The sequence below is a fragment of the Brachionichthys hirsutus genome, chromosome 5 (genome assembly GCF_040956055.1).
Source record: "Brachionichthys hirsutus isolate HB-005 chromosome 5, CSIRO-AGI_Bhir_v1, whole genome shotgun sequence".
NCBI lineage: Eukaryota > Metazoa > Chordata > Actinopteri > Lophiiformes > Brachionichthyidae > Brachionichthys > Brachionichthys hirsutus.
Window position 1 is genome coordinate 15,703,893 of NC_090901.1, and position 17,382 is coordinate 15,721,274.

Genomic DNA, 17,382 nt, shown 5'->3' on the forward strand with positions numbered 1-17,382 from the left:
AATCCGGTTACCTCGCATCAAGACTTCTACTCATATAATACACGTTAATCCGGTTACCTCGCGTCAAGACTTCTACTCATATAATATATGTTAATCCGGTTACCTCGCATCAAGACTTCTACTCATATAATACACGTTAATCCGGTTACCTCGCATCAAGACTTCTACTCATATAATACACGTTAATCCGGTTACCTCGCATCAAGACTTCTACTCATATGATACACGTTAATCCGGTTACCTCGCGTCAAGACTTCTACTCATATAATACACGTTAATCCGGTTACCTCGCGTCAAGACTTCTACTCATATAATACACGTTAATCCGGTTACCTCGCGTCAAGACTTCTACTCATATAATATACGTTAATCCGGTTACCTCGCATCAAGACTTCTACTCATATAATACACGTTAATCCGGTTACCTCGCATCAAGACTTCTACTCATATGATACACGTTAATCCGGTTACCTCGCATCAAGACTTCTACTCATATAATACACGTTAATCCGGTTACCTCGCGTCAAGACTTCTACTCATATAATATACGTTAATCCGGTTACCTTGCGTCAAGACTTCTACTCATATAATACACGTTAATCCGGTTACCTCGCGTCAAGACTTCTACTCATATAATACACGTTAATCCGGTTACCCCTCGTCCTCTGGGCTCGACAGCTGCGTCGCTTCCGGCCCAAGAAGGAAGGTGGATCTACTGAGTCCCTGCGCCCTCCTTCATGTGTGCGTGCGCGTGCGTGTGTGTGGAGGAGGGGGGCGCCCTTGGTAGACAGTCAAGCGCAAAAGACACACGGCTCATCCGCTCGCCTCCCCATTGACGTCACTCCGGTGTCACATGAACGCGCAGCGACCAATCGGCGCGCCGCTGCCGGAGAGTTCCGACCGCCTCGCACGAAGCTCGAGGAGACGAAGGCATAAAGGAACCGGCCAGCCAGCCGGGCCGACCGGAGGAGACGACCGGAGGAGACGACGCCGCCATTGGAGCTTCCCGACGTGTCCTCGGTGCCGCCGCGCGCACGTCCCGTCGGATTATTCGGTTTGGCACCGGGGCGGACGGAACGGAACGGGACGGATAAGGCCATGGCCCGGACGTACTGACGAGCTCGTCGGCGGAGGAGGAAGGCGAGACACCGGAGACCGTCCACGGGACACGGCGGACTATTAAAAGCTGTTCGGTGTCTGCGGGACCGGAGGGCGCGTCATCGCGGCTGCTGGGTGCCCCCTCCCCCCCAGGCGGGACTGCTCTCTCGCCTCCCGTTAACGTGCTACACCGACACTGCTGGATTACTGAACGATGGACTTCAGCGGCGGGGGGGGCGGCGGGGGGGGCGAGCTGCACAACAAGCAGTTCTACCCCTGCGAGGAGAACAAGCCGCTCCTGGGGGGGGAGATGTCGGAGGGCAACAACAACAGCAAGCCCGGCCCGGGTTCAGGGCCCTGCAAGCGGCCCCTGAACCCGGGCCCGGGCGGGGGCGGCGGCGGGGGCGGGGGCGTGCGCTACAAGCTGCTGCAGGAGGGGGACATCCAGGTGTGCGCGCTCCGGCACCCGCGCACCTTCCTCAGCAAGATCCTCACCGCCAAGTTCCTGCGGCGGTGGGAGCCGCACCACGTCACGCTCACCGACAGCAGCCTGACCTCGGCCACCGTGAGTCCTCTCTGTGTGTGTGTGTGCGCGTGCGTGCGTGCGTTTCACATTCCAGACAGCTTTGATGTTTGCCTTCTCTGGTCTGGGCGCAGCAGACGCGCGTGACATTACGCACGCGTTTGTGTTGTTGACGCACTTTGGAAGGAAGCAGCGTGTCGTTCTGTGACGCTGCTTCCTGTGACCCCCCCGGTGCCCCCCCCTCTGTTCAGCTGCCATCCCATAGTGTGTCGGCTCATGGGGGTGCTTTGGTGAGGAACCATTTTCAGTTATTTGTATCCCCACCGAGGGGGGGTTGCAGGGATGCCCATCACCGTCCAGAGGAGAACGAACACAGAACTTCATGCTGCAGTGTTGCCTTTCGCTATTTCGGGATTCTTGATTTTTGTGTGCGTTTCCATGGTTACAGCTTGAATGTAGGCTCATTCTTGTTTTTCGGACTCAAAATGACATCACACAGCTTCGGACTCTCGTTTGTGCCTTTAGGATCTTTTATTACTGTTCTGGTTACAAACAGAACTTTAGCTCAACGTTCTTTCACGCTTCATCTGCCCGATGCTGCAGGGGGGGGGGGGGGGGGCTTGTAACCTTTTAAGAATTCTATTTTTTATTCAACTTCTACTCCTTCTGGCTTGTCCCGTCAGGGGTCACCACAGCAGTCATCATTCACTCACTAAGGCTAGCCCCCACCCCCACCCCCACCCCCACCCGTGACCCGACCCCGGATAAGCAGTTGAAGGTGGATGGATGGGTTTTGTTTAGCGCTTTTCTGGACACCCAAAGGCGCTTTACCGGTACGTTGTGTATAATTTAGTCACTCCATACTTGGTGGTGGTGAAGCTACTGTTGTAGCCACAGCTGCCCTGGGGGGGGATACAGCTGCCCTGGGGGGGATACAGCTGCCCTGGGGGGGGTAGATACAGCTGCCCTGGGGCAGACTGACAGGCTACCAATTTGTTCCATCGGCCCTCCTGACCCCCACCGACATTCACACGCTCACAACACTCACACAGGCAATGTGGGTGAAGTGTCTTGCCCAAAGACACAACGACAGTGTACACATGCGCAGGAGCCGGGAGTTGAGCCACCAACCTCTCGATCATAGGACGACTCCCCCCGCTGGTCTGCATAGGCCTAAACCCAGATCATCAACAAAAGTGGTTTCGGGTACCGGTTCCGAAGTGGAACGACCATCGGCCACCTCCGCTACATGGATGACATCAAGCTGTACGCCAAGAACGAGCGTAACATCGACTCGCCTCACGACGATATACAGTCATTCGGGCGAGATAAGTGTGGGCGAATGGTAGAAGAGGGGAGATGATCAAGACTGAAGGGGTTGAACTACCTAAAGGCAACATGCCAAAGTAAACATGACAAGAGGAAAATCATCAAAAACGCTGATGACTCGGTCATCGTGAGTCTCCTGGACGGTGAGGAGAGCAGCCACGGTCCAGTCTGGTGTGAGGAATCCTTCCTCCAGCTGAATAAAGCTCAAACTAAAGACATGCTGATCGACTTTAGGAGGAAACCTCATCAGCGGGACGTTACTCTAATTAAGGGTCAGGTCATTGAGCAGGTGCAACCATACAAGTACCTCGGGACCATCATTGATATCAGATTGAAATCCGTGGAGAACAGTGAAGCAGTGAGCAAGAGGGGTCAGCAGCGACTCCACTGCTTGAGGAAGCTGATCGAACTATCATGAAAATGTTTCATCACTCCTTTATTGAGAGTGTTGTGTCCTTTTCTTTGGTGTCATGGTTTGGCCAGGCTACTCTGAAACAGAAAAAGGGGTTGGATGTTATTGTTAAATGGTCAGGCCGTCTGCTTGGTGAAGCTCAGAGCAGCCCGGCGGGGGCCGAGGATCGCCTCCTCCGTGTTACGGGATGACCTGCACCCCCCCCCCCCCCCCCCCCTGTACGGTCATTCTGTCTCTCTGGCCTCTGGGCGGAGGTTACTAGTGCCAAGGTGCCGAACTCAGCGGTACAAAAAGAGCTTTGTCCCGACTGCGGTGGGTCTGCTGAATCAGCATTAGTCTGTATTTTAAATTTACTTTATTATGACATCTTGGTTTACTGGCGCTGATGAAATATTATTTGAGCGCTTTTAAGGGTTTGTATAAATTTTAGAGGTATGTTTGCTGGTTTTAAATGGATATTGGATGTTTTAACTATCTCACAGCAAAACAAATCTACCTTCGGGTACAAATAAAGTAACCTTGAACCTTTAACAGATGTGCAGGACAGCTGCAAATACCTGGGATCCCACAGGCAAGTGATGCCCATGAGGAGGCAGCTAGGAGGTCAGACACAGCTAAATACCTACAGAGGCTGAGGCAGGTTCTCAAGAGTCAGCTGAATAGCAAGAACAAGATCCAAGCCATTAACAGCTGTGCCCTCCCAGTAACCAGATACCCCGCAGGCATAATATCCTGGTCACTGGAAGAGATACGAACTTCAGGACAAGAAAGCTCCTCACAATACACGGAGGGTTCCACCCTCAGTCCAGCATCCTGATGCTGACCACGAAGGAGGAGGGAGGCCGAGGACTAGTGAGCATCAAGGCCACTATCCAGCAGGACACTACAGCCCTCCAAGAGTACCCCAAGAAAATGGCCCCCAGTGACAACCTGCTCAGTGAATGCCTCAGCCAACAGAAGCCCAGTAAGGAGGAGGAGCTCCAGTAGTGATTGCGTCACTAGGGTTAGTAACCCCCAAGCTGGGTGCATGGCTCCAGTAGTGATGGGGCAGTAACCCCCAAGCTGGGTGCATGGCTCCAGTAGTGATGGGGCAGTAACCCCCAAGCTGGCTGCATGGCTCCAGTAGCGATGGGGCAGTAACCCCCAAGCTGGGTGCATGGCTCCAGTAGTGATGGGGCCGTAACCCCCAAGCTGGGTGCATTGCTCCAGTAATGATGGGGCAGTAACCCCCAAGCTGGGTGCATGGCTCCAGTAGTGATGGGGCAGTAACCCCCAAGCTGGGTGCATGGCTCCAGTAATGATGGGGCAGTAACCACCAAGCTGGGTGCATGGCTCCAGTAATGATGGGGCAGTAACCACCAAGCTGGGTGCATGGCTCCAGTAATGATGGGGCAGTAACCACCAAGCTGGGTGCATGGCTCCAGTAATGATGGGGCAGTCCTCGGGACAGCTAAGATCCTGCTAGAACCCTTAAACTGTAACTGTTCACGGACTGTATTGAACCATTTTGGTTCTGCATGTATCCGGTCCGCTTGCGTACCGTTTTGCTTTTTCTGTTTTATGCATTTTTTTCCTCCATTAAATTTATTTCTAGCGCGGTCCAAGATCTCCGTGTGAAACTAAAGTCCTGGGCGAGTTTCTGCACGGACGCCTCTGAGTGTCGGACACCATGGACTGAGAGGGAGGTGTGCTGGTAGCTTGGAGGCGGGACTAATGGCATCCTGGCAAATGCAAGCTGAAAGCCCCGCCCACCTCACTACAGTCTACTGTTGGGGAACACGTTGGCTTCCCTGTTAAAGTTACTGATGGACTATGGCACGTGTGTCAAACTCGAGGCCCGGGGCCCAAATGTGGCCCGCCACGTCGTTTTTTGTGGCCCGTGAGAGAATTTTAAGTTTAAGTATTTCTTTCTGCCTTTTTTTGTACCGCTAATTAACCGAACACCTCAAGAAACCGAACTGAACCGAAATTATATGTTGGTGTACTGTTACACCCCTAAATAAAATTGTACATATACAGTGTGTGTGTGTGTGTGTACTGTATGTATTATGGAAGGACAAGCGCCTGCATGGCATGTACCACCAAGGTACTTGTAATTACCGTATTTTCCGGATTATAAATCGCGGTTTTTTTCATAGTTTGGTCGGGGGTGCGACTTATAAATCGGAGCGACTTATATATGCTTTTTTTACAAAATCTGTGAGCGCAGAGACAGTAGCCTACACATTTCTATAACAGGTGTTACAGGGAACTCTGTGACCCGTCAGAATCTGTCGCGGTTTCTGGAGGTTCATAGTTATCTGTCACACCTGTTATCTAAAAACACCAATTAGAAGGGCTGATTGAAAATGTCGCCAAAAAGAAAGTCATATTCCGCGGCTTACAAGCTTCAGATAGTGAAATATGGAGCCGAAAACGGCAATCGAGCAGCAGAAAGAAAGTTTGGAGTGAGCGAAAAACTTGTAAGGGACTGGCGAAAAGCGGAGGTTACGCTTACTGAAATGAAGAAAACAAAGAAAGCTAATCGCGGGCGACAAGCTAGGTGGCCACAGTTGGAGGAACGAGTTCACGCATGGGTGCTTGAACAACGTGCTGCTGGGAGAGGTTTGTCAACGGTGCAGTTGCGTCTCCGCGCCCAAGTGGTTGCCAGGGAGGTGAATATAAACGGCTTTGCGGGAGGACCTTCTTGGTGTTACCGCTTCATGCAACGCAAACGCCTCTCTATCAGAGCTAGGACGACACTGTCCCAAAAACTGCCAGCGGACCTCCAAGCCAAGGTTGACAGTTTCCGCGCGTTCATTGAAAAGCATGTAAGTGATCACAACGTGACACCGGATCATATTATTAACATGGACGAGGTCCCCCTCACTTTTGACATCCCCATGTGCGAAGTGTTGCAGAGAAAGGGCAAAAAAGTGTGAATATCGTTACAACTGGTCATGAGAGATCACACTTCACAGTGGTGCTGGCATGTTGAGGAGACGGATCAAAACTGCCACCGATGGTCATTTTCAAACGAAAAACCATGCCAAAAATCCAATCCTCCTCAGTTGAAATCGCCGTGAACGAGAAAGGGTGGATTGATCAAGAAATGATGAACTTGTGGCTTACAAAGTGCTATAATAAGCGACCGGATGGCTTCTTTAGAGCACGCAAAGCTCTGCTTGTGATGGATAGCATGAGAGCGCACATCACACCACAGTTAAAAAATAAATTAAAATTTTTCAACTCCATACCTGCCATCATCCCTGGAGGCTTAACCAAAATACTCCAGCCACTTTATCTCCGTGAATAGGAGCTTTAAGTCAGTTTTGCGTAACCTGTGGGAGCAGTGGATGACGGATGGAGAGCACAGCTTCACGGCAACCGGGAGAATGCGCCATGCAACTTTCCTGGAAGTCATTGAATGGATCGACAAAGCATGGGCTTCAGTGACAACCGCAACCATCCTGTCGGGATTCAGAAAGGCTGGAATAATTGGAACTGCAACTGACGACGAGTCTGATGTAAGCGACGTAGAAGAGGAAGCGGCGTCTTGTCTACCTGCCGAGTTGGGGGAGTTGTTCAAAAGTGACACCGAGGATGAAGATTTCCTTGGATTTCGTGATTCGGAATAAAACCTGATATTTTGGTAAACGTGTTAGCATGTTCTTTGTGCTATATGTTGTTTGGTGTTGGATTTTATCAAATAAATTTTCCCCAAAAATGCGACTTATCCTCCAGTGCGACCTATATATGGTTTTTTCTTCTTAATTATGCATTTTTTGGCTGGTGCGACCTACAATCCGGAGCGACGTATAATCCAAAAAATACGGTATTTCCTCTTTTGGCTACTGTAAAGTTCTACTGAAGTAGATGTAGTGGACCACAAAGGCAGTAAACCTTTGTGGTCCACTACATCTACTTGATAACAGTTTACATTGTTAACAAGCTATGCTTCATGAAGGGAACAATTAAGTCGTGTTGTGGGGAGGATAATCTGTGCAACAAAGTCTGACCCAGTTCCGTCCTGCAGGGGGCCAGACTATGAAGGGCTGGCCCTTCATACGAATCTAAACGGGAGGCGTCTTGTGAAGTAGTCCCACCTTCCGGAGGTGCAGTGTCCTTTAGGAACCAGTGTCTTCGTCTCCCTTCATGCTTGTTTTTTACAGTGTAGTAGTGTGTACGTCCTCCGCTGAGAGCATGTGCTCGCTCTGGCCAATAGCCAAGCCGCACCTTCAGACCCATTTAATTAAGGTTGCGCCGGATTGGTCAAAGTGCGCATGTAAACAAATGTGTGATTGATACATCAATCATTTGAAATGATGGCGCATATTTTCCATATGGACACCGCGCGTGCCATTAAAGCGATAATGCCATTTTTTTTGATAAATTGTGCAGCCCTAATCTACAAGACCGTGATGAGGCCAGTCATGATGGCCTCATCACTAGTAGAACCCGTCACCCAAAAAGGAATACTCACAGGTTAGCCAGAATCGGGTCAGTACTGGAAACGCAACACCTGAGCTGAGCCCGTGAAGCGCTCGGACATCTAGCGCCACCGTCTGGAAGCTGCTCGTATCTCAAAGCCAAATATTGCTCGCAGGCTTGCTCTTATCTCGGAGCGCTCGTATGTCGTGGTATTACTGTGTAAGTGATAAAGATATAAAACGGTTATAACCGATCAGTGAATCTGTGACATGAAACATAACTTCATGTTCTATTTGATGCAGTGCAGGTAGAGTTCCGGTCTGCGCAGGGGCGCGACGTCGAGAGAAGTTTAACTTCAGAGACAGCCGTTCACCTCCCTCTCTCCCTCTCTCTCTCTCTATGGGTGCACACCTTCACATTCAAATATGAGATCCTCCCAATGTTGTTTGCACAATGCAGCCATGAGCAGCGACCTGTCACAAACACTAGCGCTCATCTTGACGTACGAGAAACTCCGCCCAGGCAGGCCGAGGTAATGTAAGCCGCCTGTCTGTCCGCCTGTCTGTCCGTTAGGAGGATAACTCAAAAGATTCTGGACGGCTCTGGAGCAAATTTTCCATGTTTCCAATGTTTCCAGGAACAGATGATTAGATTTTGGTGATGATCCAGAAGAGATCCTGGATTCTGGATCACTTTCAAATTTACGTTCATTGCAGTCAATGGAGCTCCAATATCTCGTTTGATTATTGACCGATGTTTGTGGACACAGCCGTGTAGGTGGGGGGGGGGTCTCTCTCTCTCTCACCAACAAATGTCATCCGGATCGGATCCAGAACGACGTTTTAGGACAAACTATTACATTTAAACATTCACTTTGACTTTTCATGTTGGTGTATAAAGACACCAAGAACAATCTAGAACCTTCTGGTGCTGATCCAGATCACCATGTGCACGGTGTAAATTAGGGGTGATCTGATCACATGATAGGAAATCGGGCCCGATCACGAGCTTGCTGATTCGATCGGAATCGGATCTATACGGATGATTATTGTCATTTTGATCGGGTCTGGAGCTACGCTGTGAAACGGAGTGAGCCTCAGGGATCGAATCAATCTGGACATCTGGTGTTTTCTGCTGTGGCGCTTTCAGACGCTCTGTTTGCCGCCTGGGCTTGGATTGATTTGGACTTTTGTTTTACGGCTGTGCTTCGGGTGATTGAGAGCCAGTTGATGGCCGATCAAACATCAACTGTCCAGCGGATCGGGGTTCGATTCTCACTCCTCTCTGTACAACGCACCACAAACACCCCCAGAAGGATCTGGAATCCAGGGCGACAACAAAACAAACTGGGTGGCTCCAGGTGTGGAGTGGGCCCAGCTTCAAGGCCTCTGGTACCAGGCGAGGGCAGAACCTGAAGCTGAATGCTTCGAGCACGCTTCCTCTCACTGCGTCTCGTCCTTTCTGTCCTTTTCCCATTCCATCATTGCTCCTCGTTTGCTTCTGGACGGAAACATAACGTACATCTCCATCCTCTGTTTCCATGGCAACACAGCAGTCAGGAGAGGAGAAGGGGGGGGGGGGAGCTGCAGCCTCCTCCAACCCTCCTCCTCCTCGTTCAGAAGCAGAACAGACGGAGAAAGAAGAGAAGGATCGCAGCAGCAATACACAGAGGAGGAGGGAGGGAGAGAACGGGAGGGAGGGAGGGAGGGTGGGAGAGGGAGAGAGAGAACGGGAGGGAGGGAGAGAACGGGAGGGAGGGAGAGAGAACGGGTGGCAGCAGGAAGGAGCATCGATGGAAACCGTGTTTGTCTCCGTTGGGCTCGGCCTGTAGGAAGACTCCTCTGTCCTCCAGCGTGCTGCTGCTTTATCAGCTTATCGGTTTAGTACGACACGTGTTGCTATCTCAAACAGAAGCTCATTCAACAACACGACACTGCAGTGGACAGGCAGAAAGACAGACGGACAGACAGAAAGACAGGCAGGCAGACAGACAGACAGAGACACAGACAAAAAGACGGACAGACAGAAAGACAGGCAGGCAGACAGACAGACAGAGACACAGACAAAAAGACGGACAGACAGAAAGACAGGCAGGCAGGCAGGCAGACAGACAGACAGACAGAGACACAGACAAAAAGACGGACAGACAGAAAGACAGACAGGCAGACAGACGGGGACGTTTACTCTTCCGTGAAAATGAGACTTTTCACACAGAACCAATATTTGTCATGGATGCTGTCTGTAATAAGAATCCTGAGTGTGTGTGTGTGTGTGTGTGGGGGGGGGGGGGGGGGGGGGGCTGAGACGGAAGCACCAGCTCGCTCTATCAGACAGAGGGGGGTGTAAATAAGAGCTCGGCGCGGTGGAGGGGTCGGTCCGTTGTGGGAGCGAGGAGCGTCCGACCCCCCGCTGAGCGGCTCCGTTGGTCCCGTTGGTTCCGTTGGTTCCGTTGGTTGCTGCTGCTTCCATGTGCCTCCTCAGACTTGTTCGTGTGGAAGACCGGCTGTTTATCCGTCGGAGAGACAAAGTAGCGAGGAAGACGAGAGGCGGCGGCCGCCTCCAGTGACGGCGGAGCCGTCCTGGACACGCCCTGCTTTCGGGCCTGTCTATTTCGTGCTAGTCATCGCCGTAGTGTTCAACACTGGGTTCTCGGTTCCAGTTAGGTTTCTGCTCTGGACCCCCTCTCTTGAAACCGTCCCGCGGTTAGACGGGCGTGTAACGCAGCCACGCCCCCTTGGTGTGGTCCCTCGAAGCCGGCGTCTGATGCTCATTTGGGCTTGGCTGGTTTTTAAATCCTTCTTATTCTGCGCTTGATAGCTTTCGGCAGTCTGAGGTTACAGGATGCACGGTTCCTCGTTTTCACACCACAGTTTGTTAAAGAATGGATCGTCTGTTTGTCTCAGAACCTCCGCCGAGGCGAGGGTCATGTGATCGGCGAGGGTCATGTGATCGCCGGCGTTTGTCCGTCCGTCCGTCCGTCTGTTAGCAACATAACTCAAAACGTCCTGTACGGATCGTGATGAAATGTCCTGGAAATGTTGGAATGTTACCAGGAACAGGTGATAAAATTTGCTGATGATCTAGAAGAGGTCCTGGATTATGGGCCAGTTGCTATGGCGACTGTTGCTGCAGGTTGAGTTCTGCCCTGCACAGCTGCGGAGGCTTTGTTGAACTGAACGAGACGCACCTGTTACACGTCTCACCTCTCTGGACAGTTCTCTGCCAGAACATCCTCTCTGGTTCCTCAGAGTTTTCGGGTTCTCCCATTCTATGTGTCGTCCCGTGTTCCCTCATTCTATCTTTAACAGAACGATTTATTTCTTGGAGCCGTTCAATAATGTCTCTGATTAGCTCCACAAAGTGACTGTGTAATACACACTATGTACTCTGACTAATATCCTCTTGCTTTCTCTCTCCTGGCCAGCCCACCGGTTACATGGAGACGTCGTTGTCCTACAGCTCTATAGAAGACTTGCAGCTCCTCGCGTGGGAAAACGCTCCCAAGTACTGCATCCAGCTCAGCGTCCCCGGTGGCACCGTGTTGCTGCAGGTAATGCACATTTCCACCGCCAGCAGAGACATGCGTCTTTCACAGTAAAACACATCTATAAACGTCCTTGTGATAACAGCGTTGGCTCCAACCCTCCCTGAGAAATACCGCGTACTCGTATTAGTGTCGCCTTTCAGAGTGAATGTTGTTGCACCACAATAACACACCTATCGGTGAAAACTGATCGATTGTCCAAATTGATTTGAGAAGAAGTCTTCTTGACTAGTTTGCTTTAGCGTAGCGGTCGGCAATCCGCGTTTTCCGATGCTGTAAAAATGTGTATAATAAATATTACATTTCAAGATTTCTGTCAATGAAGACTTGCTTGGTAGGCTGCGACACACGCGTCAGCGCGGCGCCACGCCAGGCACGTTGTTAATCATTAGTATTGGGTGAGCCGGAGACAGGAAGAGAGATGAACCGTGAACCAGGAAATGGTTTTATTTAAAGGCTTACACACCCGGATAAATCGTTACAAGCGCTCTCCTGCGCAGGGAGGGTCATTATCCGCTATAGGGACTTCAGTCAGGGTGCAACAAAAAGGGGCTATAAAGTGTTTTAACTTGGTGCCCCAAGGCATGCTGGGAAACTTCAACCCCGATCTTCCTCCAACACGCTATAATATTGTAATGGAAGTTAAACTTGAAGCACCTGGTGCGTCATTCCCTCCAGGATGCGCTGCAGGGAAAATAAACATTTAATCATGAATGCTCGTTGTGACGGAGCTTCTTTGATCGCCCCGTCATTTGCTGTCCGGCGCGCTCTCTCTCTTCTAAGAGTGCCGGTGTCCGGAGCGCGCGCAACGCCGTCATCACCTCCGCTGAAACAGTTTCTCTTTGGGTCCCCACAAACTGTTCCCCTTCACTTTGGAACACCCCCCCCCCCTGTTCCTGTTAGCAGGAACAGATCATTTGATTTTGGTGACGATCCAGAAGAGAGCACAAGTTCTGACATTAACGTTGTTCAAAACTCTTGTCACAGTTGAGAGGAGCAGAGCTGCAGAACAAACAACAAAGGGAGCTGCTCAGAACACGTGTGACAGACGCACAAAAACAAATCGCAGCACACAGCTCTCGAGGGCCACAAACAATGAGGTGGTGGGCCACATTTGGCCCCCGGGCCTTGGGTTTGACACATGTGATCTAAATAAAGGACTGCTGACATGTTCATGTATACGGACCACCGGTTCTTCTGGTTCTTTAAGCTACAGGTCAGGATCTCTGGAAGTATAGATGGCATCGATTTTACATCCATGTGAACCAGACCTTTTCAGTGAGAACACATGTTGTCCTGTTGCCCTTCGCAGCGATCAGGAGTGATACCCAACGCACCGGCTGGACATGTTTACATCAGAAACATTAATCATGCCTGCATTGCAGTGAGCAGAAGTCCGGCTGTTCAGTGTCACTGTTCATTGGCTAAACGGCGCGTGTGGGATGTTGGCTGGTCTGGATGTTCCACAGAGATCTGGTGGAAGGGTCTGGTCTCTACGCCTCACGAGGCGCTCGCCGCCTCTATTGCGTCAGACATGCTTGATGTCAGAACGGCCAGTGCCAAACAGGAAATATTCCAACCCTGTATGCTAACGTTAAGCGGCATACCGCAATTGACAGAAACTCAGCCTCGCCCCATTTCTAGCAAAGAATAGACTATCTGGCTTGAAACCACTCGATTTGGGCTTCGAAGGAAAGACTGCTGGTTTCCATCAGTCAGACAAACGCTTTCCAGCTGGAGAAGAGAGTATGGAAACCTGAGAGCCATTTCTGCGTTATAGGAACTTATACCGGCTTGGATGTCCACTTTGGAGTTATTAGCTTGTTTTCCTTGTCAATGGATAACAACAAATCTATCCGGTTGCTTTCCAGAAATAAGAATGGAAGAAGGGAGGGGGACGGGTAAGGCGATCCGTCACGTTATTCAGATGCAGAACGTTTCTCCACCGTCTCCAACGTCTTCCCGAATAACACCAAAGCACCTGAGCTGATTTCCACCGAAGCCACTGGGGGGCGAGGGCGTGGTTCTGGTGACAAAAAGGGTTGAGTCCCATCAAACGTCCGAAAAGAAACTAGTGAACATGAACTGGGGCAAGCAAGACCAAGTATCAGGCAGGGGTGTCAAACCCGTCCGGTGGAGGGCCGAGACACTCCAGGTCTTCCTTCCAGCCGGCTACTAAAGCAGGTGATTGTAATTATCAACACCTCTGATTTGAGAGAAGGAACTCCTTAGTGAGATCAGCTGCTGGAGAGATGGTTGGAAAGAAAACCTGGAGTGTCTCGGCCCTCCACTGGACAGGTTTGACACATGTGAGTGTATGGGCCCCTGGTTACCTGCTGCATGGGTCCCTGGTTACCTGCTGCATGGGCCCCTGGTTACCTGCTGCATGGGTCCCTGGTTACCTGCTGCATGGGCCCCTGGTTACCTGCTGCATGGGCCCCTGGTTACCTGCTGCATGGGTCCCTGGTTACCTGCTGCATGGGCCCCTGGTTACCTGCTGCATGGGTCCCTGGTTACCTGCTGCATGGGCCCCTGGTTACCTGCTGCATGGGTCCCTGGTTACCTGCTGCATGGGCCCCTGGTTACCTGCTGCATGGGCCCCTGGTTACCTGCTGCATGGGTCCCTGGTTACCTGCTGCATGGGCCCCTGGTTACCTGCTGCATGGGTCCCTGGTTACCTGCTGCATGGGTCCCTGGTTACCTGCTGCATGGGTCCCTGGTTACCTGCTGCATGGGTCCCTGGTTACCTGCTGCATGGGCCCCTGGTTACCTGCTGCATGGGTCCCTGGTTACCTGCAGCATGGGCCCCTGGTTACCTGCTGCATGGGTCCCTGGTTACCTGGTGCATGGGCCCCTGGTTACCTGCTGCATGGGCCCCTGGTTACCTGCTGCATGGGCCCCTGGTTACCTGCTGCATGGGCCCCTGGTTACCTGCTGCATGGGTCCCTGGTTACCTGCTCCATGGGTCCCTGGTTACCTGCTGCATGGGTCCCTGGTTACCTGCTGCATGGGTCCCTGGTTACCTGCTGCATGGGTCCCTGGTTACCTGCTGCACGTCTGCTCTGACCTCAGTGTCGCTGCGCTTGGCTCTACTTGCCGTTCATTATTTGACCATTAACAGTGTGGCAGGTCGTATAACGTAAACACAGGAAACGGATAGGAGGAATGGAAACATCATTTATGGCCGTGGTTCATTGTTTTCAAAACAAAATTCATTTCAGTTCTAAAAACTTGTGTGTAAAAAAATTCCAATTTTAAAAGCATCAGAAAAATACTTATTTCAACTTTCCTCTTCACTTTAGTGTAAATCTCATTTACGACCTATGCGACTCGCAACTGTTCGACTTTACGGCCTATGTGACTCGCGACTGTTCGACTTTGAGACCTTCGCGACTTTACGACCTACGCGACTCGCGACTGTTCGACTTTACGACCTACGCGACTGTTCGACTTTACGGCCTATGTGACTCGCGACTGTTCGACTTTGAGACCTTCGCGACTTTACGACCTACGCGACTCGCGACTGTTCGACTTTACGACCTACGCGACTCGCGACTGTTCGACTTTACGACCTACGCGACTGTTCGACTTTACGACCTACGCGACTGTTCGACGTTACGGCCTATGTGACCTGCGACTGTTCGACTTTACGACCTACGCGACTGTTCGACTTTACGACCTACGCGACTGTTCGACTTTACGACCTACGTGACCTGCGACTGTTCGACTTTACGACCTATGTGACTCGCGAATGTTCGACTTTACGGCCTATGTGACTCGCGAATGTTCGACTTTACAACCTACGTAACTCGCGACTGTTTGACTTTAAGGCTTATGTGACTTGCGACTTAACGACCTATGCGACTCAAAACTGTTTGACATTGCGACTCGCGAATGTTTGACTGATCTACGCGACTCGCGACTGTCTGACTTTACGACCTATGTGACTTGCGAATGTTCGACTTTACGACCTACGCGACTCGCGAAAGTTCGACTTTACAACCTACGTAACTCGCGACAGTCCGACTTTACGACCTATGCGACTCGCGACCGTTCGACTTTACAACTTATGTGACTCGCGACCGTTCGACTTTACGACTTGCGTGACTCGCGAATGTTCGACTGACCTACGCGACTTGTGAATGTTCGACCTTTCGACCTACGCGACTCGCGAATGTTCGACTTACGACTTATGCGACTGTTTGACTTACGACCACACTTGTCTGTTGCTTTTATGTCTGTTTGTGAGGTGTTTTTACGACATGCCGGAAAGCAAATCGAGTGCAACAGATTCTGTGGTCTCACCCTCGATGTCTCCCCAGAGGACAATGTCTCTGTTTACTCCGATATCTTCTGTATGGAATGCAAGTAGACGCTCCACAGGCCTGGCGGAGGACGGACATTGTATTTTCTGTTCATTCAGTGCTGCAGGCAACCGTTCTGACATTACAGGAAATGATCCCACATTAAGCGTATTGATGATGATGAGCTGTAATATGGTCTCTGTAAATGTCCAACTATTCCTGAAGGTATGATTCCTCTTTGTCAAACTGCAAAGATGAGTTTTCTTGTATTCATGACTAATGTTAAAGCCTTCATAGCAGAAGCTGCGGCGCGGCGCTGCTGTGAGGAACACAACAGAAGTGTTTGGGAGTCAAACCCACTGACTGCTTCTAAAGCTGCAGAGGTCAAGGCTTCAGAAAGGTCAAGAAGGGTTCTGTCTTCAGGGTCGGGAGAATGACTGAACTTGAGTCACAGTCTGGAACACAGAAGTCAAAGAAACCTCTTTTTTCCTTTCCAGGATTCGAAGCTGGAAATGATTGTTGTTGGGTTTGCTCTCTGACTCTTCATTTAACACATTGTTAATGTCTCTCTTTGTGTGTGTGTGTGTGTGTGCGCGCGCGCCTTGCAACAGGCTGCAAACAGCTACCTGAGGGACCAGTGGTTTCACTCCCTGCAGTGGAAGGTACAGTTGCCGTTTCCTCACTTTGCCTCACGAAGCATGTTGTTGCTCACCTTCGGGCCTTTGTCAGGATGGCAGCTCACACTGAAATATATTGATCGTGTTGAAAGCTGCAGCGTGATGCATGATTTATTGTATTTGCGGTGCTCGCAGAGGGAAGTAAAGCTCTACGAGGACGTATGCCTGAGGTGCTCCAGGGCTTGCAGTTGTTTCCTATGGTGGATTCTTTCTGTGTATAATTTCCAACACACTCAACTCTGATGCTCCGGCAGAAATCTGAACCGGTTACGAGGAACGCGCTGCACATGTGACTCGTCCAAAAGAATTCTCTTTCCCTTTAACTGCATTACTTTGAATTAAAGGTTTCCATGCCGACCCGGCAGGGCTTTGAGATATAGTCACATCGCCAGTCCCAAGAAAGCAAAAGAAGATTCACGAAGTTGAAACTGTTTTACTTCTCAGAAATAGAGATGGAGTAGCACAATACTCGACACGCTTGCGTCGTCCTGTTCCTGACATGCTTCTGTTCCGTACAGAAAAAGATCTACAAGTACCGCAAAGTCCTGACCAAGCCGAGCCGCTGGGAAGTGGTGCTGAAGGAGATCCGGGCGCTGGTGGACATGGCTCTGACCTCACCGCTGCAGGACGAGTCCATCCACCAGGCCCCGCTGCACATCATCTCCACCCTGCTGGCTGAGGTGCACGCACACACACACACACGCGTCTGTAGTTACTGTAGGCGGATCAGGGGGCGTTCCCTGAAGAACAGTGACCCCCTCAGTACTGTAGTACTGGGAGTGTGTGGCGATGCCGCAGCATCAGAACCTCTGGCTGGTTTTTGCACCCAGCAAGGAACTGGGCTCCTCGAGAGACAGCCCGGCCCCCCCGTGACCAGAACACTGAAGCCTGAGCTGGGACAGGACAGTATATATACAGTATATATATAGCTGGGGACAAGACAGTTTATATATACAGTATATATATAGCTGGGGACAGGTTTATATATACAGTATATATAGCTGGGGACAAGACAGTTTATATATACAGTATATATAGCTGGGGACAGGACAGTTTATATATACAGTATATATAGCTGGGGACAA

At 50.9% G+C, this 17,382-nt stretch overlaps 1 protein-coding gene across 1 annotated transcript in view; it reads left to right on the plus strand.

Annotated features, from left to right (window-relative positions):
* Positions 1-914: 914 nt before the first annotated feature.
* The window catches only part of cmip (c-Maf inducing protein), a 44,330-nt gene continuing 27,862 nt past the window's right edge, over positions 915-17,382 (plus strand). The window contains exons 1-4 of the mRNA XM_068739266.1: positions 915-1,663; positions 11,197-11,322; positions 16,232-16,282; positions 16,816-16,977. Coding sequence (XP_068595367.1) covers positions 1,313-1,663; positions 11,197-11,322; positions 16,232-16,282; positions 16,816-16,977 — 690 coding nt within the window. The 5' untranslated portion in view covers positions 915-1,312. The remainder of the gene's footprint in view (positions 1,664-11,196; positions 11,323-16,231; positions 16,283-16,815; positions 16,978-17,382) is intronic.